Source organism: Hemitrygon akajei, chromosome 9 (genome assembly GCF_048418815.1).
Source record: "Hemitrygon akajei chromosome 9, sHemAka1.3, whole genome shotgun sequence".
NCBI lineage: Eukaryota > Metazoa > Chordata > Chondrichthyes > Myliobatiformes > Dasyatidae > Hemitrygon > Hemitrygon akajei.
Window position 1 is genome coordinate 89,011,243 of NC_133132.1, and position 24,211 is coordinate 89,035,453.

General features: G+C 39.9%; 1 protein-coding gene across 1 annotated transcript in view; it reads left to right on the forward strand.

Moving 5' to 3' along the window:
• lmbrd1 (LMBR1 domain containing 1) overlaps positions 1-24,211 on the forward strand; it is a 184,775-nt gene that overhangs the window by 115,081 nt on the left and 45,483 nt on the right. Inside the window, exon 8 of the mRNA XM_073056502.1 lies at positions 19,314-19,439. Within this exon, the coding sequence (XP_072912603.1) occupies positions 19,314-19,439 (126 nt within the window). The remainder of the gene's footprint in view (positions 1-19,313; positions 19,440-24,211) is intronic.

Genomic DNA, 24,211 nt, shown 5'->3' on the forward strand with positions numbered 1-24,211 from the left:
CTGATGGAAATTGTGGAGATGTTGTTGCCAATCTGAACTGACCAGGTTCTGCAAGTGAGGAAATCCAGGATCCAATTACAGAAAGAGGTAATGAGGCCGTCTTGAAGCTTATTGATTAGTTTTCAAGAGATGTTAGTATTGAATGCTGAGCTGTAGTTGATAAAGAGTATCCAGATATAGACATCATTGCTGTCCAAATGTCTTAGGGTTGAGTGAAGAGCCAGTGAGATGGTATCTGCTGTAGAGCTTGTTGTCCTGGTAGACAAATTGGAGCAGATCCAAGTCGCTCCTCAAGCAGGAATTGATATATTTCATCATCAACCCCTCACTCTATATATAATTGCTACAGGACAATGGTTATTGAAGTAGATTACCATGTTCTTCTTAGGCTCTGCTATAATTGAAGCCTGCTTGCAGAAGTTGGGTTCCTAAGACTGCTGAAGTGAGAGGTTGGAGTTATCGGTAAATACTCTGTCCAGTTGATCAGCAAAGGTCTTTAGTATTCGGGCCAGATACCCCATCTTTCCATGGGTTCACCCTCCTGAAGGAATCACGGACCAGAATATGGTCTCTAATGAAGTAAAATGAAATTACCATTTAACGTTGCTATGTTTGTCCTTTAGAGTTTGTGTTCTGACATTTCCTTTTCTGTCCAGCTGGTGTTGGATGCATGTTTTTCCTGTTATCCCACTTTTTTTTTCCAGAGCTACCTTTGTGGCCACTAACCCTCTTTTTTACCAGATCCCAAACTTTATTATCAGGTAGCTAATATAGAACTTGCATTATTCTAATGGAGGCTTCAATTTGATATAAGTTGGAACTGATCCTTGGACAATTTTCATTTTATTATTGGTCTGTAGAAAATTGTTTACAAACTTCACCTGAAGGAATTGCTTATCTATAGAATAGATTTTGAAGTTCTAATTGGTGTGCAAGAAGTGAAAGGCTTTCGCTTTTCAGAATCAGGTTTAGTGTCACCGGCATATGTCATGAAATTAGTTGTTATGCAGCAGCAGTACATTGCAATAGATTAATAAATGTTAAATGGTGCAAAAAGTGAAAACAAGTAGTGAGGTAGTATTTATGGGTTCAATATCTATTCAGAAATCTGGTGGCAGAGGGGAAGAAGCTATTCCTGAATCACTGACTGTGTGCCTTCAGTCTCCTGTACCTCCTCCCTGATGGTAGATATGAGAAGAGGGCACGTCTGGGAAGATAGATGTCTTTAATTAATGGATGCTGCCTTTCTGACACACCACTCCCTGAATATGTCCTGGATGCTGGGGAGGCTAGTGCCCATGATGGAACTGATTAAGTTCACAACTTTCTGCAGCTTACTTCAATCCTGTGCCTTGTCCCACCCCCAGATGGTGATGTAGCCTATTTGAATGCTCTCCATGGTACATCTGTAGAAATTTGCAAGTGCCTTTGGTGACATAACCAAATCTCCTCAAATGCCTAATATACCTGCTGCTGTGCCTTCTTTGTAACTGCATCAATTGGCTTGGCCCTGGGTAGATCATCAGAGATGATGACACCTAGGAACTTGAAATTTCTCACCCTTTCCACTTCTGGTCCCTCTGAGGACTGGTGTGTGTGTGCCCTTTTCTTATCTTCCCTGAAGTTCACAATCAGATCTGTGCTTATAAATTTATGGAAACAGGCCATCCAAAGATATTCTGTTTATAAAGCATCCATTTACAATAATCTGCACTAACCTCATTTTAGTCTCACATTCTTATCTGTCTTGCTCCTGTATGCCTTTTCATCACCATCTGAAATTCTGCCAACAAGAGTTGTGTTGTCCACAAATTTATAGATGGTATTTGAGTTTTGCCTAGCTGGACAGTTGTGTGCATTGAGAGAGTAGAGCAGTGGGTAAGGCACTCACCCTTGAGGTGGCCGTTGTTGATTATCAGCAAAGTGGAGATGTTATTTCTGATCCTAACAAACTTCCCGTGAATAAGTTGAGCTTCCAGTTGCAGAGGGAGGTACAAGAGACCCAGGTTTTGAAGCTTTTTGAACAAAACTGTAGGAACGATTGTGTTAAATGCTGAGCTGTGGTCAATGAATAGCAGCCTGATGTACAGTGGCATGCAAAAGTTTGGGCACCTGGGACTTCCGGTAAGATGGCGATTGTTTAGCTGCTCCGAACTTTTGTTCCATTACTGTTGCTACCTTTGCACTAAATGTCTCAATTTTTTAAACCTTAGTTAGGAATTATTTCGGTATCTCTTATTTGCCTGTGAATATATCTAACTTACAATATCTAGCAAGAGTTCTAAATCCGGGAGAAAAGAAGCCGTGACCCCGTCGGACGAAACTATGGTGGCGCTTGGAAAGCTCCGAGACGAAATCTTAAAGGAATTTAAAACCGCTGGGGACTTCCGCAAGAGTTCTAAACCCGGGGGAAAAGAAGCCGTGACCCTGTCGGACGAGACGCTGGTCGCGCTTGGAAAGCTCCGAGACGAAATCTGAAAGGAATTTAAAACCGCTGTCAAACAGTTAGAAGACAAACTGGATCGGATCAACGAGAAAGTGGACAAACATGCTGAACACTTATCTCGCATCGATTCGACTTCTGAAGATTTAGAAGGTCGTGTTCGGTACTTGGAGACTCTCTGTTCCAGCTTAGAGGAAAAATCTAATAAACTTCTTTCCAAAATGGTGGATCTCGAAAATCGTAGCAGATGCTGTAATATCAGAATGCTGGGATTACCAGAGGCGACTGAAAAGGGATCAACCGTGAAGTTTTTCACCGAGTTTCTCTGTGAGTTATTCGGGAAAGATTTGCTTCCGAAGCCGCCCGAGCTCGAACGGGCACACAGAGTTTACGTTCCCCCCGGAATTCTGGGCTCCCGCCCGCGACCAGTAATCTTGTGTTTCCATCAATACCAGGTAAAACATAGTCTGATCGTGGAGGCGCGTCGCAGGGGGTCGCTTCCCTTCAAGGATACAACCATTCGCTTTGTGGAAGATTTTGCACCCCAGACCTTAAAGATGCGCGCTGAGTTTAAAGGCGCAATGAAAGTGCTTTTTGATCGTGGTTTCAAACCTTCCCTTCGTAACCCTGCTGATCTACGAATCAAGCTTAATACCGGGAAATATAAGTGGTTCAAATCAGCGAAGGAAGCTGAAGCGTTTGTGGCAAGTCTTCCGGCTATCCAACCATCTTCGGAATCTGATCGGACCTCATAAAATGGTGGATAAGTACTCCTCGTAGTAAAATTACTTTCTCTGGACTCGGAATTCACTTGAATCACTCGGACATTATTCATTGAAACTTTAAGGGCCGTTGACAATCTCTCCCGGGATTTGGTGTGTGTGTAATCTATTTTTATTCTTGTATAACTTTACCTACAGAGTTCTGCAACTAACTCTAACTTGTTTTGGAGGTTCGAAGTCTTTAGTGAAGGCCTCCCTGTTTGTCGGTTCACAGTTCAACTGCTGATTTATTTTTCCTTTGTTTTAAACATTTATTTATGTTATCTTTTTCTTTTCTTCACCCCTTTTTTCTAATCTCTGAATTTTTTTCTCCCTTCTCTGTAAATGGTTGATAAGCACTCGTCTTGAATTTATAACTTTTCCCTTCCTCTTCTTTTTCTTTTTCCTTCTTACCTTTTTTTTCCCCTTTCTCTTACTTTATTCTTCTATAATGTTTCGCGGGTAGGTTAGTTTTGGTTTTCTTCCGATTTTCTCTGTATTAAGTTGTATATCTCGGCAGAAGGTGTTCTAATCTGTAGTTATGTTTCCTAGTGCATAAACTAGTTACTGTTTGTTATAGCATTTATACGGAACTGCTGTCAATGACACAGATCTGGAAGTTGTATTTGGGTTAATTTTTTTGGTAGAGCTGGCTACTTGTTTTGGTAGCATTCTAGTTTTGGGTTGTGCGGGTGTGGTGGATTTTCCAGTTCCAACATCTCTTTATTGCTTAGGACATATTTTTATATTTTGACCTTACGAATCTATGTTTACATCTCTGCTCCCAGACTGCTATTGTACTGCTTGACTTTTTATATGCCTGCTGCCTTTTATGCATTAGTAATTGATAATGGCTAGTGCACTTAAATTCGTGAGCTGGAATGTAAAGGGACTGAACCACCCTGTTAAAAGGAGGAAGGTATTCTCACATATCAAACAACTCAAAGCTGACATTGCTTTCCTTCAAGAAACTCATATTCGTTGTTTTGATAACTCCCGGCTTCTGTCAAAGTGGGCGGGTCAGCATTTTCATTCATCCTTTGCCGCTAAAGCTAGGGGAGTTTCCATTCTTATTAATTCAAATATTCCTTTTGAACTCCATAATAAAATAACTGATACAAATGGCCGTTTTATTATTGTTTCCGGTAAACTATATAACACTAAAGTTGCACTAGCAAACCTGTATGCCCCCAACTTCGATGATGTTAACTTTTTTGAACGGTTTTTTTCCTCACTACCAGACTTAAACTCATACTCTCTTATATTGGGTGGTGATTTCAACTGTTGGTTGGATCCTAAACTGGACCGATCGTCCTCTGTTACCAGATCACCTACTAAATCTGCCTTAGCTATTCAATCGGTTCTTAATTCGGATCTAAAGATCCATAAGGTCTGGGGACCTTTTATCGAGTACTTTCATAACCTTCCTCTTGACTAGGGTTTTTTTTTCCTCTTTTTTTTTTCTTTTCGGTCCCTTGCTTTCAGCTCCCTTTTTTTTCTGGTAGTAGGCATTATTATCCTCTGTTGCTAAGTGTATTCACAGTCTGGGAGTTTGACTGTCCGGACTTATACTCTTTATACTGTGTGGTGGTTGGTCTGGAGTTGTTGTTGTTTTTTTCTTGTGTTGTGGGGCTTGGGGAGGATGCTAAGCTCACTTGTCTTTAATTTAGGTGCTTTTTTGTTAAATTCTCTTCCTTTGTAGCATATTGTTATTGTATGCTATAACAATCTTGCACTGTATTAATGTTCCTCATTGGGATTTGGGGTTTTTAATTTTGTAAAATGTTTTGAAAAACTAATTAAAAAAATTAAAAAAAATTTAAAAAAAGTTTGGGCACCCCTGGTCAAAATTTCTGTTACCATGAATAGCTAAGCGAGTAAAAGATTACTTGATTTCTAAAAGGCATAAAGTTAAAGATGACACATTTCTTTAATATTTTAAGCAAAATCACTTTTTTATTTCCATCTTTTACGATTTCAAAATAACAAAAAAGGAAAAGGACCCAAAACAAAAGTTTGAGCACCCTGCATGGTCAGTACTTAGTAACACCTCCTTTGGCAAGTATCCCAGCTTGTAAATGGTTTTTGAAGGCAGCTAAGAGTCTTTCAGTTCTTGTTTGGGGGATTTTCTCCCATTCTTCCTTGCAAAAGGCTTCTAGTTCTGTGAGATTCTTGGGCCGTCTTGCATGCACTGCTCTTTTGACGTCAATCCATAGGTTTTCAATGATGTTTAAGTTGGGGGACTGTGAGGGCCATGGCAAAAACTTCAGCTTGCGCCTCTTGAGGCAGTCCATTGTGGATTTTGAGGTGTGTTTAGGAACATTATCCTCTTTTCATCTTCAGCTTTTTTTACAGACTGTGTGATGTTTGCTTCCAGAATTTGCGGGTATTTAATTGAATTCATTCTTCCCTCTACCAGTGAAATCTTCCCCGTGCTACCTGGCTGCAACACAAGCCCAAAGCATGATCAGTCCACCCCGTGCTTAACAGTTGGAGAGGTGTTCTTTTCATGAAATTCTGCACCCTTTTTTCTCCAAACATACCTTTGCTCATTGTGGCCAAGAAGCTCTATTTTAACTTCATCACCGGACTTGTTTCCAAAGTGCATCGGGCTTGTTTAGATGTTCCTTTGCAAAGTTCTGACGCTGAATTTTGTGGTGAGGACGCAGGAAAGGTTTTCTTCTGGTGACTGTTCCATGAAGGTCATATTTGTGCAGGTGTCACTGCACAGTAGAACAGTGCACCAGCACTCTGGAGTCTGCTAAATCTTCCTAAAGGTCTTCTGCAGTCAAACGGGGGTTTTGATTTGCCTTTCTAGCAATCCTACGAGCAGTTCTCTCGGAAAGTTTTCATGGTCTTCCAGACCTCAACTTGACCTTCACTGTTCCTGTTAACTGCCATTTCTTAATGACATTATGAACTGAGGAAACAGCTACCTGAAAACGCTTTGCTATCTTCTTATAGCCTTCTCCTGCTTTGTGGGCATCATTTATTTTAATTTTCAGAGTGCTAGGCAGCTGCTTAGAGGAGCACATGACTTCTGATTGTTGGGACAAGGTTTGAGGAGTCAGGGTATTTATAAAGCTTTGAAATTTGCAACACCTGGCCTTTCCTAACAATGGCTATGAACAAGCCATAGCCCTAACAAGCTAATAAAGGTCTGAGACATTGGTAATAGTTATCTGAGAGCTCATATATCTTGGAGTGCCCAAACTTTTGCATGGTGCTTCTTTCCTTTTTTTCCCCACTCTAAAATTGTATGAAACAAAAATAATACACTAATCTTAAAATGTTGAAAAGGATGTTTCATCTTTAACTTTATAACTTTTGGAGATCAGTTTATCTTCTACTCATTTAACTATTCACAGTAACAGAAATTTTGACCGGGGGTGCCCAAACTTTTGCATGCCACTATGGGTGTTTGTATTGTCCAGGTGATGAAAGGCCCCATGAAAAGCCAATGAGATCACATCTGTGGTAGACCTATTGTGGTGATAAGCAAACGCAGAGCTTCCAGGTCCTTGCTTAAGCAGGAGTTGATTCTAGCCATAACCAATTTCTCAAAGCAGTTCATTGCCATAGATGTGAGTGCTACTGGATGATAGTCATTAAGGCAGCTCGCCCTGTTCTTGGACACTGGTATGATTGTTGCCCTTTTAAAGCATTTAGGAACTTCCAATTGTAGTAATAAGTGATTGAAAATGTCTTTGAATACACCCACCAGTTGTTTGGCATAGGTTTTCAGAATCCTACCAGGTATATTGTCAGTATCTATCAACTTGTGAGGGTTCACCCTCTTGAAAGACATTCTGACGTCAGCCTCCAAGGCATAGATCACAAGGTCAATGGGTGCTGGAGGGATCCTCATAGCAGGAGGTTTACTCTCCCTTTAAAAGTGCATAAAAGGCGTTGAACTTAACTGGGAGTGAAGCATCACTGTCATTCATGATGTTAGGTTTCACTTGTGGGAAGTAATGGCTGGCAAACTCTGCCAGAGTTGACGTGCATCTGATTCCACCTCTAACCTCAACTGGAATTGTTCTTTTGCTCTTGAGATAGCCTCCTTAAGTTGTACTTGGTCTTCTTGTACAGTCCTGGAATACCATACTTGAATGCCACACATCAGCCCTCAGCAGATTTTGAATCTCCTGGTTCATCCACAGCTTTTGATTTGGGCATGCACTGTTCTGGGTCTGACTGAAAGACACATTATTAAGAGTGCATGCTATGCAATGGTTGACTCAGATTAGGGATATTAATATTGTACATTTGCAGTGATAGTGGTTATATTTTTATAATATTCATTTTATCACTCTTTAATCTGACAGTGTTAAATATCTTTTAAATGGAAAAATAGTTCTGTACAAGAAAGCCTTGCTGAACTTGTGTGCAGCTTCTATGATATCCCTGTGTACTTTTTTTAAAATCAGAGATTAGCTTTATTACTTTAAATAAAGAACTTGGAAGAAATAGATTTAAATAGGAATAAAAAATCTGAAAATAATCGGTACATTAAATAAATGAATTTTCCAGGTTGTTGATCAGAAAGAAACCTTAATAGCAGATAGAAACCTTATTAAATTAAAACAGAAAATTTGGGCATTCATTAAGTGGTACAGAAATGGGAATAACAGCATTGTGCAGTAATGAGGAGAAATTTGTAATTAGGAAAAAATCCTAATTCAAAGCAAAAAATTGTAGATGTGATTCTGATGTTTGCTGAAATGAAGTCAGTTAACTTGATGGTTTTGAAATTTTTAAATGGCATGTATCACCATAAGTCTTTGCATCTTGGCCATTGCTTAATCAATGGCAGTCATGTATCAAGAAGCTTGCGAGTTTTAAAGGACAGAATATATAGTTTTTTAATAAATAGTCAAAATGTCTCCATATACCCTCCTGAGAAAAGTCTTAGTTTGATAGAACTCTCTGAACTCCAATAAATGCTTATATTAGAAATTGCTTTTCTATCCATTATGCTTCAAGAATTCCAGACCTCACTTTACAGACTAATCCCACCTGGTAATGTTGTCTAGTGATATCACCGTGTAGATCCAGTGAAAGGAACCAGAAAAGTAAAAGCATGTCAGGGAATAAAAATTACTTGTGATTATTTGAAAGAAAAACAGGTCGGAGATCCTGTCAAAACCTGTAACTTTAAGTTTATTTCTTTTTCCTGATGTGCTATATATCCTCAGTGCTTTCTGCTTTTGTCACAGATTTCCGGCATCTGCTGTCTTGATTTTTCACTCTGCTTTTGGGCATTCTTTCATGGTTCAAGCATTCCTCTATTCACTTTGCAAATGTGATCTGAGATTTCGGTTCTTGTCACTTTAAATCTTTGTCTTACTCTAACCTCTTTGTACCTTGCCTCCTACGCTATTTCAATAAAAACTCAAAGTAAACTTATTTTCTGAACTAGCAATTTGCAGCCTTCAGGACTTGATGTTGAATTCAACTTGCATTATTCCACATTTCATAGAGTGTAGTCATTTATTCACTCAGCATGGAAAGAAGCTATTTGGCCCACCACATCCATGCTGTATTAATCCCATCTTCCAGCACTTAGTTCATCATCATTTCATACCAGGATGATTCATGTGTTCATGTTTACACCACTTAAATGCAGAGTAGATTTTGGAGTGCAGTGATCTTTGCCATTGGAAAAGCACATTATAAACAATAAGGGTATAGGAAAGCAACATGATATCAATCTATCTATTACCAAAATAAATCAGTGAGGAATGTACTGGGTGCAGATGCAAATGTTGCTGCGCTTCAAATGCCTACATAGCCTGCCCACAATTTACTAAACCTAGCCATACATCTCTGGAACGCAAGGGGGAAAAAAAGTTGCAGATGAATTGGTGGTTCAATAGAACAAAGGAATTGAGGATGACGATTTTTGAGATAACATTTCCAGAGGAGAGGAAGGCACTTAAAAGATTAGCTAGAATGGAAGTGGAAGAAGTTGGATGGGTGAAAAATTAGTTGAGGACACAAGGCAGTGATGCGAAAAGGCCAAAAGAGAGGTTTGGCTTCATGGCCAAGGGGAGTTCAATCATAACTCAGCTATTCAGTCCAAAGTAGTATAGGATAACAAGTGATACGGTAGACTGGCGATTAATGCAATCGCTTGAAAGTGCCAGTAATCACTGATCTGGGATTGATTCCCACCATATGTAAGGATTTTGTACGTGTGGGTTTTCACTGGGTGCTCTGGTTTCCTCCCACATTCCAAAGATGTATAGTTAGGGTTAGTATATTGTTGGCATGTTATGTTGACATTCGAAGCATAGCAACACTTGCAGCTGCCCCCAGCACAATCCTGGGTGATTTGATTTGGTGCAAACGACACATTTCACTGTTTTGATGTACATGTGACAAATAAAGTTGATCTTTGAAATTTGTCATTGTACAAATGTAGCACAAGCAAAAAAAAAGGAAATGCATATGAGCATTTGTGAGGGAAGACACCAGATAAATACTCAAATCGTAGAGGAAATTAATGTAGCAACTTCTTATTAGAGAGGCAAGTATTTGTTAGATGATCACATCAGTGAGATGAGAATAAGATCATTGTGATCTTGATTTATCATCCTGATTCATCATGTGTTGACAATTGTAATGGCATGCAACATTTGACAAATTGTGAAGAGATGCACATAATGATCTGTCAGCTAGGGGAAGACCTTTACTCAGATTAACCACACAAGACCTGGTCTGTATTTTCAACCTAAGCCTGTACAACATTTAATCAACAGATGTTTTCAATTTACCTCTAACAATAAACACAAGGAGTTCATTTTTTTCCAATTGGAATTTGCTGGTATTTTATGAAATTCCTCTAACACTTCAAACAGGATTATGTTGCTCTCAAAGCTAAAGAAGTGCCTACATGTACTGTAGAACTGCCAGGCCACAGTTATAGAACATAGAATACAGCACAGTACAAGCCCTTTGGCCCACAATGTTGTGCAGACCCTTAAACCCTGCCTCCCATATAACCCCCCCCCACCTTAAATTCCTCCATGCACCTGTCTAGTAGTCTCTTAAACTTCACTAGTGTATCTGCCTCCACCACTGACGCAGGCAGTGCATTCCATGCACCAACCACTCTCTGAGTAAAAACCTTCCTCTAATATCCCTCTTGAACTTCCCACCCCTTACCTTAAAGCCATGTCCTTTTGTATTGAGCAGTGGTGCCCTGGGGAAGAGGCGCTGGCTGTCCTTTCTATCTATTCCTCTTAATATCTTGTATACCTCTATCATGTCTCCTCTCATCCTTCTCTTCAAAGAATAAAGCCCTAGCTCCCTTAAATTCATCTGTAAGTGGTAACAAATTTACTGTTCAGAGACCTTGAATTTTAGTGAAATGGTTATGGCTGATTAAGTTTCCGGAATCGATCCAAGATTGCTGCCAGTGCTAATTTAAGGAAATGATCTTGGACTAGGCAAGGCACAAGAGAGCCCATTCTGAAGATGGCACAACTTAGAAGCCATCGGCCTCTGGGTTATCAGTACATGTATCCAAAGCAAAATAGGCTGTGATTGAGCAAACACGAGGAAATCTGCAGATGCTGGAAATTCAAACAACAACACACACAAAATGCTGGTAAAACACAGCAGACCAGGCAGCATCTATAGGGAGAAGCGCTGTCGACGTTTCGGGTCGAGACCCTTTGTCAGGACTAACCGAAAGGAAAGATTGTAAGAGGTTTGAAAGTAGTGGGGGGAAGGGGGAAATGTGAAATGATAGGAGAAGACCGGCGGGGGTGGAATGAAGCAAAGATCTGGAAAGGTGATTGGCGAAAGTGATACAGAGCTGGAGAAGGGAAAGGATCATGGGACGGGAGGCCTCAGGAGAAAGAAAGGAGGTGGGGGGAACACCAGAGGGAGATGGAGAACAGGCAAACGACTAAATATATCAGGGATGGGGTAAGAAGGGGAGGAGGGGCATTAACGGAAGTTAGAGAAGTCAATGTTCATGCCATCAGGTTGGAGGCTACCCAGCCGGTATATAAGGTGTTGTTCCTCCAACCTGAGTTTGGATTCATTTTAACAGTAGAGGCCATGGATAGACATATCAGAATGGGAATGGGACGTGGAATTAAAATGTGTGGCCACTGGGAGATCCTGCTTTTTCTGGCGGACCAAGCATAGGTGTTCAGTGGAACGGTGTCCCTGTCTGCGTCGGGTCTCACCAATATATAAAAGGCCGCACCGGGAGCACCGGACGCAGTATACCACACCAGCCAACTCACAGGTGAAGTGTCGCCTCACCTGGAAGGACTGTCTGGGGCCCTGAATGGTGGTGAGAGAGCAAGTGTAAGGGCAGGTGTAGCACTTGTTCCGTTTACAAGGATAAGTGCCAGGAGGGAGATCGGTGGGAAGGGATGGGGGGGGGGAACAAGTGGACAAGGGGGTGGCGTAGAGAGCGATCCCTGTGAAAAGCAGAAAGGGGGGGAGGGAAAAATGTGCTTGGTAGTGGGATCCCATTGGAGGTGGTGGAAGTTACGGAGAATTATACGTTGGACCTGGAGGCTGGTGGGGTGGTAGGTGAGGACAAGGGGAACCCTATCCCGAGTGGGGTGGCGGGTGGATAGGGTGAGGGCAGATGTGCGGGAAATGGGAGAGATGCGCTTGAGAGCAGAGTTGATGGTGGAAGAAGGGAAGCACCTTTGTTTAAAAAAGGAAGACATTTCCAACCTGGAATGAAAAGCCTCATCCTGAGAGCAGATGTGGTGGAGACGGAGGAATTGTGAGAAGGGGATAGCATTTTTGCAAGAGACAGGGTGGGAAGAGGAATAGTCCAGGTAGCTGTGAGAGTCTGTAGGCTTATAGTAGATATCAGTAGATAGGCCGTCTTCAGAGATGGAGACAGAAAGATCAAGAAAAGGGAGGGAGGTGTCAGAAATGGACCAGGTAAATTTGAGGGCAGGGTGAAAGTTGGAGGCAAAGTTAATGAAGTCAACGAGCTCAGCATCTGTGCAGGAGGCAGTGCCAATGCAGTCGTCGATGTAGCAAAGGAAAAGAGGGGGATGGATACCGGTATAGCCTTGGAACATGGACTGTTCCACAAAGCCAACAAAAAGGCAGGCATAACTGGGACTCATATGGGTGCCCATAGCTACACCTTTGGTTTGGAGGAAGTGGGAGGAGCCAAAGGAGAAATTATTGAGAGTAAGAACTAATTCCGCTAGACGGAGGAGAGTGGTGGGAGAGGGGAATTGGTTAGGTCTGGAATCCAAAAAAAACGAAGATTATCTCGCTGGGGGATGGAGGTATATAGGGACTGGACGTCCATGGTGAAAATAAGACGGTGGGGGCTAGGGAACTTAAAATCATTGAAAAAATTCAAAGCATGAGAAGTGTCACGAACATAGGTGGGAAGAGATTGAACAAGGGGGGATAAGACGGTGTCAAGGAATGCAGAAATGAGTTCAGTGGGGCAGGAGCAAGCTGAGACAATAGGTCTACCTGGACAGGCAGGTTTGTGGATCTTGTGTAGGAGGTAGAAACAGGAAGTGCGGGGTGTGGGAACTATGAGGTTGGTGGCAGTGGATGGGAGATCCCCAGAGTTGATAACTTTGGTGATGGTATAGGAGACAATGGCCTGGTGCTCCTTAGTAGGCTGTGATTGAACTTAGTGATTCAAATGTTACAAAGAAAAATTATGCGAATCATGTAGTGTTTAAATTAGATTTTATTTAAATTTTATGCACTGTTTGCATTAATTTCTGCCACGAGAGGGGGCTGTAAGGCAGCTATGTTCTGAGTGATTTTGAGCTGGCACACATAACACTTCATTGTGCTAAACTCTATTTTTGCTATGGAGCGATTTCTTTGCTCTTAGTGGTGTTTTACTCATCCTTATCTAAAGTTTCTATCCATTACATTCTTTTCATATTAAAACAATTAGTTCGCAGTACACTTATTATATTTCAGTAAACATGTCCTTTGTGAAACAGCCACAAACCTTGAATTCTGCTCCCAAATCTGTATGCTGTGCTATTTCAGTGTGTGAATTCTTCACAGTGCTACGTTCTATGAACCTAATTCATAATGCTGATTAATTCTGAAAGCCATTGGCAATTTATTTACAATAACAGGAACACAGATTCTTTGAAGCACATGTTGCTCCATGTTTATTATATGGATATTACTACCACCTTAATTACAAGTAATTACTTAAAAGATACATGAGATCTAAACTTAATTAAAATGCAAGTGAAATCTTAAAATTGTCCCAATCTTTTTGACAAATAAAATGCAAAAAAAGTGTAAGCTTCAAGACTGTGAGATATTTGGCTTGGATATCGATGTTCTTTAAAGAAGCAAGTTTGGCATATTTTTGTCTTCCTTATTTTAGTTATTCCTTTATCCAATTTGGTTGATATGTTAGTATCTTTATGTAGAACTTCATGAAATGTTTAATGTTTTGTTTTCAGGGGTTTTAAATAGTTGGTGTAAGTAATTTGATTTAATTTTAGTCTAAATAAATGTTTTCTGTTTTGTTGGTTGTCAGTGTGACTGAGTAGATGCTGTGCAATCTGCATAGCTGGTATAGAATGACTCTGGAACTAATTATACTTGTAGCACCAGGTTTAATTTGCAGCATCCTTAACATTATGGTGCAAGTCTTTGGAAAGAGGGAGTGTAACAGTTCACATGGACTAGATGGGCTGAAGTGCCTTTTTTAGCTGTAGTTTTAATCAAAGAGGCTGCTGCATATGTCAGTTGGTGACCCTTGCTGGCTTTGAGTTTCTAATTTACTTCAGATGTTGGGTGATGTGGGAAGTAGGATTCAAGTTGCTGAATGTTGATAAATCTATTTGGCAACTAGAAAAACATTGCTTAAGCTTCCTTGAATAAATCTTAAAATGTAGTAATGTTTATTTGTGCACTTCTCCTTAATAATATGCTCACTTGCAAACAATGCAGCTTTCTTACCATGTACTACTAGATGGAATGTTGGATGAATAGCCATACTGAGAGCTAATTACAGGAAAAAAAATTCAATTGTATCACTAATATTCTCCAAAATACAAAAACCTGCTTGAAGGCCTTTTCTGCATTATCAAATTGCTGGTTCAGGAATATCTGGATAAATTAAGTGTAATTATAAATCTTCATTGCATCAACCAATCTCAAACTGTAAGCTATTTTGTAACTAGAAAATATAATGTTACCTCATTGAAAAACTGAAGATTTGAGTGCAGAAATATGACATAACACAATTGAAGCAAAAATGCATAGCTATAATCAATGTTTTTGTCAGACTGGGAGAGGAAAATTGGTGTTTAGTTGACAAGGTAGAACATGTAAAATGCTTCAATAAAAAAAAAGTCTGATTCGTTTAGTTTGATCATTCATATTTGCACAACCAAGCATAAGATGTTGTACACAATCTAAAGTACCTTCCTTCTAGATTATAACAATGTGTTCAATATCTTAGAAAGAGGTGACTCTACAGTTAATGCTTAGTACTGGCAGTGTCGCTTGTGCCGCAAAACAGATTTTCAGAGAGAAGGAAATCCAGGTGGATTACCAAGGTTGTCCAATAAGCATGTTATCCATATGTGAAGTACTTTATATGTAGTTTCTCTAGATCTAAATGTAAGTTAACTAAATGAGGGAATGGGCTTTGGAGGTAAGGTTTTATCAGTTATCTGTTTATGGTTGAAATGTGTATCTTGAAATAGTAACTCCACCCTTCACTATTTGATCAATTTGACTCATCAAAGCCTGATACTTGTGATAACTTGAAAAATAATCCCAAGTACGAGCTGCTGATTTTAGGCCATGTGATAGATATACCAGCATGCTTTTATTTTTATTGTAATGTATATATTAATCCCCATATAAATTCCTGTACTTCCTTCATGGTTCCTAACAACAACATTTTCTTTGAGTTTTACCAACTGAAATGCTCTGCTCAATAACCAATGCCTTTTAGTTGATGAGGATTTGTCAGACAATTGCATATTTTAGGTAGTTGAAGGACCATTAAATGTTATAATGTGGCCTCCAGTCATTGACTTGGCATGGAGGATGAGCATTCCAGCTTGTGAACAGTCGTGGGCATTATCAGTCAATAGAGAGAGATGGTTAGGCCATTTTTTGATCAGGCTTTGATGTTTTTATAGGTTTTCCAGGTACATGGGTAGGAAAGTTATAATGGAATATGGGTTAATGTGGGTAAATAGGACTAGCTGAGATGGGCATTTGGCTGGCATGGACTTGTTGGGTCGAAGTGCCTGTTTCCATATTGTATATCTATCTGACTTAATTTCAATTTGCCCCTGGTGAATCATACACTAAATGGAGAGTGTAATGGAATCTACTTAAAGAATTCACTGATCTGACAAAGGGACTTAGTTGGCAAGCATCATCAATTTTTATTTAAGAGGAGAGATTCTTTTGATATGGAAGATTAGTGGGCTTCTATCAAGTCTGGTTATTTTGTTTTTGCTTAGCTTTTATAATTCTCTGCATAATATACACAATGTAAGTAAGAAAGACAGAAGTCATGCCTTTTATTGTCTTTGGAAATAGTCTTTTCAAATTTCTTTGTGACAACAAGAAATGGGTTTTTTGCCACTTCCATGGTGACTTAACTTTAACCTACTCTGAAGTCTAGTATCTTGATTACCGGTAGTTCACATGATGATCAACTAACAGCTCATAATATTGTAGAAAAATATTCTGAACGAAGATCAATAAAGGTGTTTGCATCTCTGAATTCATCTGTATTGTAACCTTAACAATTGATTTCATTACCTTAAAATCTCTTTTGATTAGGATTCTGTAACAGCTGTTTCATTTTCCAGACCAGTTTTTGCTTAAATGAGTTATGCTAGATGTTTAAAAACGTTGCTAGGTATTTAGAAATTCTGCTCGGTGTTTTTGAAAACTTGCTGAATTTATCAAAATTTAGCACAGCCATTGCTATTGTTTGAAGCTGCATGAATGTGAGAGTTTGGTCAAAACTGCTTTCACCTATGTAAATTTAATGAGGATTGTTTACACTGGCATGAAATGACCAAAGACCGAGAAATTTAGTCCCTGCTGCAATCTTAGTACAAATGATTTTCCATTTAGCTTTAAAGTATGTATTTTGTGCAAAAGTTTTGTTTTTATATAAGCACAAGTTGATAAATTAGTGGAAGTGCATAATATAATTGTCCCAATCGAGACAATCTGTACATTTAATACAGAATGTTGGGAATGGAGGTGAATGTCAGGCTGATTTTGCTCACACTCCCATGAATGTTTATTTCTTTCTCCACAGCACCAAGGCTATGAGCTGATCTAGATGCTGTTAGTTTCTTCCCTGCTGTTGTGTTGAACTAGGGATCTAGGCTTGGTCTGGGCCTACTCTGGTTGCTCCTGGTGCAGATTAGGGACCCAGCCTGGTTTGGGATGCTGTTGGCTTACTTTTTTTTGTGTGTGTGTCATCTTTTTCCCCCTCAGCACAGTTTTTTGGTCTTTTTTTAAAAATTGGGTTATTTGAGTTTCTTGCTTTGGGACTGCCTGTAAGCAGACAAATTTTAATGTGTATAATTTATACATTCTTTGATAATAAATGTGCTTTGATTTGAATTTAATAGCATACTTTCTTGAAGGGTATCCTTGGGCACCTGCATGGGCCCCAGATATGCCTGCTTTTTCATTGGCTATGTAGAACAGACCATGTTCCAAGCCTTCCCTGCTAATGCTCCCCACTCTTCCTCTGCTACCTTGATGACTGCATTGTTTCATGCAGCCATGCTGAGCTCGTAATTGTCATCAACTTTGCCTCCAACTTCCACCCTGCTTTAAATTCACTTGGTCCATTTCTGACATCTCCCTTCCCTTTCTTGATCTCTGTTTGCATCTCTGGAGACAAACTGTTAACCAACATCTTTTATAAACCTACCAGTTTCCATGGTTATCTTGACTATACCTCTTACCATCCTGTCTCCTGTAAAATTGATATTCCTTTTCTCAATTCCTTTGTCTCTGCCACATCTGTTATCAGGATTAGGCTTTCCTTTCCAGGATATCAGAGATGTCCTCTTTCTTCAAAGAATATTGTTTCCCTTCGTCCACCATTGATGGTTCCCATACCTACATCTCTTCTATTTCCCAAACATCCATGTTCACCCCATTTTCCTGCTGCCTTAACAGTGATAGAGTTCCTTTTGTCCTTGCCTACCACCCCATGAGCTTCCACATCCAACACATCATTCTGCACAACTTCCACCATCTCCAAGGAGTCCCTCAAACATATTTTTACCTCCCCCCCCCCCCTTCTCTCCATAGGAATCACTTCCACTTGTATTCCTCTGTCCATTTGTCACTTTTATTCCCCTGTCCATTCATCTCTCCCCACTAATCTCCCTCCTGGCACAGCCTTTGGCAAGCTGCCAAAGTTCTATACCTGCCCATTCACCTCCTCCCTCAGGGCTCCAAGCAGTCCTTTCAGATGAGGTAATGCTTCACCTGCAAATCTGCTGCAGCCATCTATTGTGTCAGGTGCTCCTGATGCGGCCTCTGAATTGGTGAGACCCATCGTAAATTGGGTGACCACTTCATCTCTGCTGCATCCGCCAAAAGAGGAGCTTTCCAATGGCCTAACATTTTAATTCCCATTCCTGTTCCAACATGTTGATCCACAATGAAGCCACCCTCAGGATGCAGGAGCAACACCTTGTATTCTGTTTGGATAGCTTCCAACCTGATGGCATGAATATCAGTTTCTCCTTCCGGTATAAATAAATTTACCTCCCCTCCCCTCTTCTATTCCCCACTCTGGCCTCTTACTTCATCTGCCTGTCACCTCCCCCTGGGTCACCCCATTCTCTTTCTCCTATGGTCTACTGTCTTATCAGATTCCTTCCTCTCCAGCCCTTTACCTTTCCTCTCCACCTGGCTTCACTTATCACCTTCCAGCTATCCTTCTTCCCCTCCCCTCTACCTTTTTTATCTAGCATCTTCCCTCCTTCCTTTCCAGTCCAGAAGAAGGGTCTCAGCCCGAAATGTTTACTGTTTGTTCATTTCTGTAGATGCTGTCTGACCTGCAGATTTCCTCCAGCATTTTTGTGTGTGTTGCTTTGGCTTTCCAACATGTGTAGAATTTCTCATGATGATGTAATGTACAGATTGTCTCTACTGGGCATAAAACAAAATGCCATGGGGGAAGAGGCAAAAGGTCTATTGAAGACTTATTTTTTCCAGAAGATCCCTGGTCTGCATTTGCTGGAGTTTAGAGGAATGAAGGGAAATTTCATTAAAAGCCACTAGATATTGAAAGGTCTTGATAGTGTTGACATGCAGAGGATGCTTCCAGTAGAGGGAGAGTTTTGGACTAGAAAGCAGAGTCTAAGAACAGAAGGAAGGATGTCCTTTTAGAACAGAGATAAGGAAGAGTTTCTTTAGCCAGAAGGTGGTAAATATGTGGAATTCATTGCCACAGATGGCAGTGGAGGCCATGTAATTGGGTGCATTGAAAGTGGAAATTGATACGATTTAATTAGTAAGGTTTATGGGGAAAAGGTTGGAGAGTGGGATTAAAAAGAAAAATAACTGAACCGGTGAAGGAACTCAGTGGGCTGAATGGCCTAATTCTCCTCCTTTGTCTTAATCGTCATCTGTTATTGATGCTAATATGATTTTTGTTTCCAATTCTTTGCAAAAAAGTTAATTATGCAATGAAGAGATAAGAATTTTCTTTGATCTCTTGGTAAAATCTTTATTTATCTTCAACACTATATTGTTATGATTTCCAAAAAGAACCAGTTTAGAGCTGCATTTCTTAATGGTGAATTATTTCTTGTGATTATTCATCAGGATAGTGAATTACTCTGTGGCTTCACTAATTTAATCTAGAAGTGATCTGAAATAATGTTTTCCCAAGTGAAAAGAAAGTCATACTGCATTGCTCTAGGTATTTTTATTCTGTGTTAGTGATGTTATATGTTGTTAATCACATGAATTTCCACTGTTGGTATCTGCTTTCAAATTATATTAAAATTAAACATTACTAAAGTACTTTACAAGTCCTTCACAAAAGGACTTCACATGTGTTCCTTTTGTGTACTCATCCTGTGTATTTTGCTTTCCAGGCTTATGGCATGTCTGCATTGCCACTAAATCTGATAAGAGGTACGAGGAATGTGGTGTATGAACGATTGCAAAATACTGAAGACCTTGAAGAAGTGGAACAGCAAATAGAGAAAATTAAATCTAAGGTTAAAATGTTAATTATCAATAAGAAAAAAACATTTTGGATCTTTTCAAGATTTTGGCTAAACATTGATTAAAATCAAAAATATACTAGAAATACTCAGCAGGCAGGCAGCATCTGTACAGAGAAAAACGATAATGTTTTGGGTCAATTACCATGCATTGGATTCTTTGGCTGGTTCTGGTGAAAGGCCAAAAAAAAATTCTCTTTCATCATTTGCAACATGACCTGCTCAGCATTTCTTTCCATTTTTATTTGGAGTACAAATTGCTAGCTTTCCAAAAGCTGAACAATTAAAACAGTGGTAAATTGAATTGAAAACTGAATTGAATTTCCCGTATGTTGTTAATATTAACATGGAATGAGATTCTAAGAAAATTCCACATTATTTTTAATCTTGCCCATACTTTTCAGCAGCCTAGCTCTCAGAGCTAAAACACTCGAGGTGAAAGTACTAAAAAAACCTAAATTGACGTTGTGGATTGGCTTGATTTTACATAGAATTTATATGGAAAAGCAGAACTTTGCCCACCCAATCTTCATCTGCTTGTGTCAAAGAATTCTACTATTTACCACACTCTGGTCAAAGAAATTCCTCCTCATCTTCATTCTAAAAGGATGCCCCTCTTTTCTGATGCTGTGTCCTCTGGTCTTATACTCTCCCACCATAGGAAATATCCTCTCCACATCCACTCTATCAAGGCCTTTCACCATTTGATAGGTTACAATTAGGTCACCTCTCATTCTTAATTCCAGGGCGCGCAGGCCAAGAGACATCAGATGCTCTTCATATGACAAACCATTCAATCCTGGAATCATTTTTCTGAACAGCTTTTGAATCCTCTCCAGTTTCAGCACATTCTTTCTAAGATAAAGGGCCCAAAACTGCTCAGAATACTCCAAGTAAGGCCTCACCAGTGCTTTATAAAGCCTCAACATTACTTCCTTGATTTTATATTCTCGTTCTCTTCAAATGAATGCTGACATCACATTTGCCTTCCTCACCAACAACTCAACCTGCAAATTAACCTTTAGGGAATCCTGCACAAGGATTGCCAAGTCCCTTTGCATCTCAGTTTTTTTGTGTTTTCTCTCCATTTAAAAAATAGTCTGCTCTTTCATTTCTTGTACCAAAGTACATGACCATAAACTTCCGGACACTTTATTCCATCTACCACTTTTGCCTATTCTCCTAATCTATCCAAGTCCTTCTGTAGCCTCTCTACTTCCTCAAAACTACCTGCCCCTCCACCTCTCTTTGAATCGTCTGCAAACTTTGCAACTTAGCCATCAATTATGTCATCCAAATTATTAACCCATGATGTAAAAAGAATCAATCCCAACACAGACCCCTGTGGAACACCACTAGTCATCAATAGTCAACCAGAAAAGGCTCCCTTTATTCTTATTCTTTGCCTCCTGCAAGTTAGCCACTACTTATCCATGCTGGAATCCTCCTTGTAATACCATTGTCTCGTAATTTGATAAGCGGCCTCTTGTGTGGCACCTTATCAAAGGCCTTCTGAAACTCCAAGTACACATAACCAATTCTCCTTTGTCTATCCTGCTGGTTATTTTTTCAAAGAATTCCAACAGATTTGTCAGCCAAGGTTTTCCCCTGAGGAAACCATGCTGACAATGGCCTATTTCATCATGTGCTTCCAAGCACCCCAAGATGGCATCCTTAACAATTGATTACAACATCTTCCCAACCACCGAGATTAAACTAACTGGCCTTAGTTTCCTTTCTTCTGCTTCTCTCCCTTCATGAGGAGTGGAGTGAATTTGCAAATTTCTGGTCTTTTGGAACCATTCCAGAATCTAGTGATTCTTGAAAGATTATTACTAATGGCTGCATAATCTCTTCAGCCACCTCTTTCAGAACGCTGAGGTGTATATATCTGGTTTAGGTGACTCAACTACCTTCGGTTTTGCCAAGAACCTTCTCCCTAGTAATGGTAACTTCACACACTTCATGGCCCCTGTAACTTCCACCATACAGCTAGTGTCTTCCACACTGATACAAGATGTTTGTTAAGTTCATCTGCCATTTCCTTGTCCCCCAATACTACCTCTCCAGCATTGTTTTCCAGCCATTCAATATCCACTCTCAGCTCTTTTACACTTTACATATCTAAAGAAACTTTTGGTATCCTCTTTAATAATACTGGCTAGCCTACTTTCATATTTCATCTTTACCTTAATGACCTATTTCATTGCCTTCTGTTGGTTTTTAAGATCTTCCCTATCCTCTGACTTCCCACTAATTTTTGCTCTATTATATGCCCTCTCTTGGCTTTTATATTGGCTTTGACTTCCCATGCTTTCTGAATTGTTTCCAGAAATTCTAGCCATTGCTGCTCTGCTGTCATCCCTGTCAGTGCTCTTTTCCAATCAATTCTGGCCAACTCCTCTCATGCCTCTGTAATTCCCTTTACCCCACTGCAATACTGATACATCGGACTTTAGCTTCTCCTCAAATTTCAGTGATCACTTTCCCCTAAGGATTCTTTTACCTTAAGCTGTCTAATCAATTCTGGTTCATTGCACAACACCCTATCCAGATTTGCTGATCCCCTCGTGGGCTCAGCCATGAGTTGCTCTACAAACCATCTTGTATGCATTCTACATACTGTAATGAGCTTCTCCTTAATTAAATCCATTCTCTTATTTTCATTCTATAGATCCCATTTCATACCCCAGAAAGTTGCATTGAACTAATTGAATAACACTTATCCTGCCTTCTAAAGTCCTAGAGTCCTAGACTAATACCACATGGAAACAGGCCCTTTGAACCAAATGGTCCATGCTAACTACTGCATTCTTCTTGCTAATCCCAATTGCCCGTAACCCTCCCCTCTATGTACTTAAACAAACACCTCTTGCACGATGTGTTTTGTATCACCTTGACCACTTCCTCTGGCAGCTCACTGCAGGTAGTCACTATACTCTGTGTAATTAAGATATCTCTCAGGTCTCTTGTCGATCTCTCCTCGCTTACCTTGTATCTGTACCCCAACTCTGGGAAAATACTTTGATGGTCTACCTTATCCATACCCCTTATGATTTTGTAAAATCTTATGTCACCCTTCAGTCTCCTGCACTCCAGGGAATAAAGATCCAGTGTGTAGCCAACCTTCATAAAATGTGCAAAATACCCCCAAGTGCAACCTCACTGACAACTTCTTTAACTGCAACAAAATGTTCCAGTTTGTAAACTTGATGGTAAAAGCTTTCATCACGTCGTCTCCTTGTGCGCCTGCTTTCAGCGAACTGGCGCTTGTACACTCAGATCCCTCTGTTTCACAATACTCATCAGTGCCCTGCCATTCAGTGTATTGGTCCTACCCCATTTTGAATGTCCAAATTGCATTATCTAAGTTAAAATCCATTTGCCTAAGTGATCAAGATCACTTTGCAATTCATTGTAACTTCTTTCACTGTCAAAAAGACCCTTATTTAGTATTCAAACTACAAAATAGAGAAAATCTGCAGATGCTGGAAATCTGAGCAACACCCACAAAATGCTGGAAGAACTCAGCAGGCCAGGCAGCATCTATGGTAAAAAGTTCTGTTGAAGGGCTTTGGCCCGAAATGTCGACTGTACTTTTTTTCCATAGATGTTGCCTGCCTGGCCTGCTCAGTTCCTCCAACATTTTCTGTGTGCTGACTTTATTTAGTATCTTCAGCAAACTTGCTAGTCATGCCATGCATCCAAATCATTTCCAGAACAATGAATAACTGTGGTCCCAGCACTGACCCCTGGGCACTTCACTTGTCACAGAGTCACAGCCGCAGAAACAGGCCCAATGGCCCATCTAGTTTGTGGTAAACTTTTAATCTTTTAAACTTTTAATCTGCCTGGTCCCATCAACTTGCACCTGGACAGTCGTTCTCCATACCTTTCCCCTCCATATACCTTTCCAAATGTCTCTTAAATTTTGAAATCACATCCACCACTTCTGTTGGTAGTTCTTTATACACTCTTATCAACCTCTGACTGAAGAAGATCCCCTCTCACCTTTCACCCTTAACCCATGACCTCGTCTTGCCCAACATCAGAGGGAAAAGTGTGTTAAATTTACTCTATTTATTTTCCTCAATTTTATATACCTCATATTTTGTATATATCAAATTTTCCCTCATCATTCTATGTTCTAGGGAATAAAGCTCCAACCTCTCCAACCCTTCCCTATAACTTAGGTCCTTGAGACCCAGCAACACCTTTGTAAATGTTCTCTGCACTCTTCCAATCTTATTGAATTCTTTGCTATAGGCAGGTGACCAGAACTGCGCAGAATCCAAATTTGGCCTCACAGGCCTTCAGTAAAAGAATCAACTTTCAACTATCAAATCGACCTTCAGTTGTAAAGCTAAGGAATGATGATTTAATGATGTCATCAATGTTGGTGACAGGTAAATACAAAACTAAGCACCAAATCAAGTTGAGAGGAGGAGGATGGTATAGCTAGTGTAAGTGAAAATGTGAAGTTTTTTTTTTGAACTGAGAGATTGAACAGCTTTCAGTAAGATCCAGATGTCCTTGTACATCAATAACTGATAGTTAAAATGTAGGTGTAGAAAGTAATTAAGATGATAAGTAGTATGTTAAGCTTTTAATACAAGAGGACTGAATACAGCAGTATAGATCCCTCACTAATATTACATAGTGCCCTGCTGAGATATATTTTATAATATATACAAGTCTGGTCACCAGATGTAAAGGAGGATGGATCAGTGATAAACGAAGTGCAATAGAAAGATTGATTCTTAGGA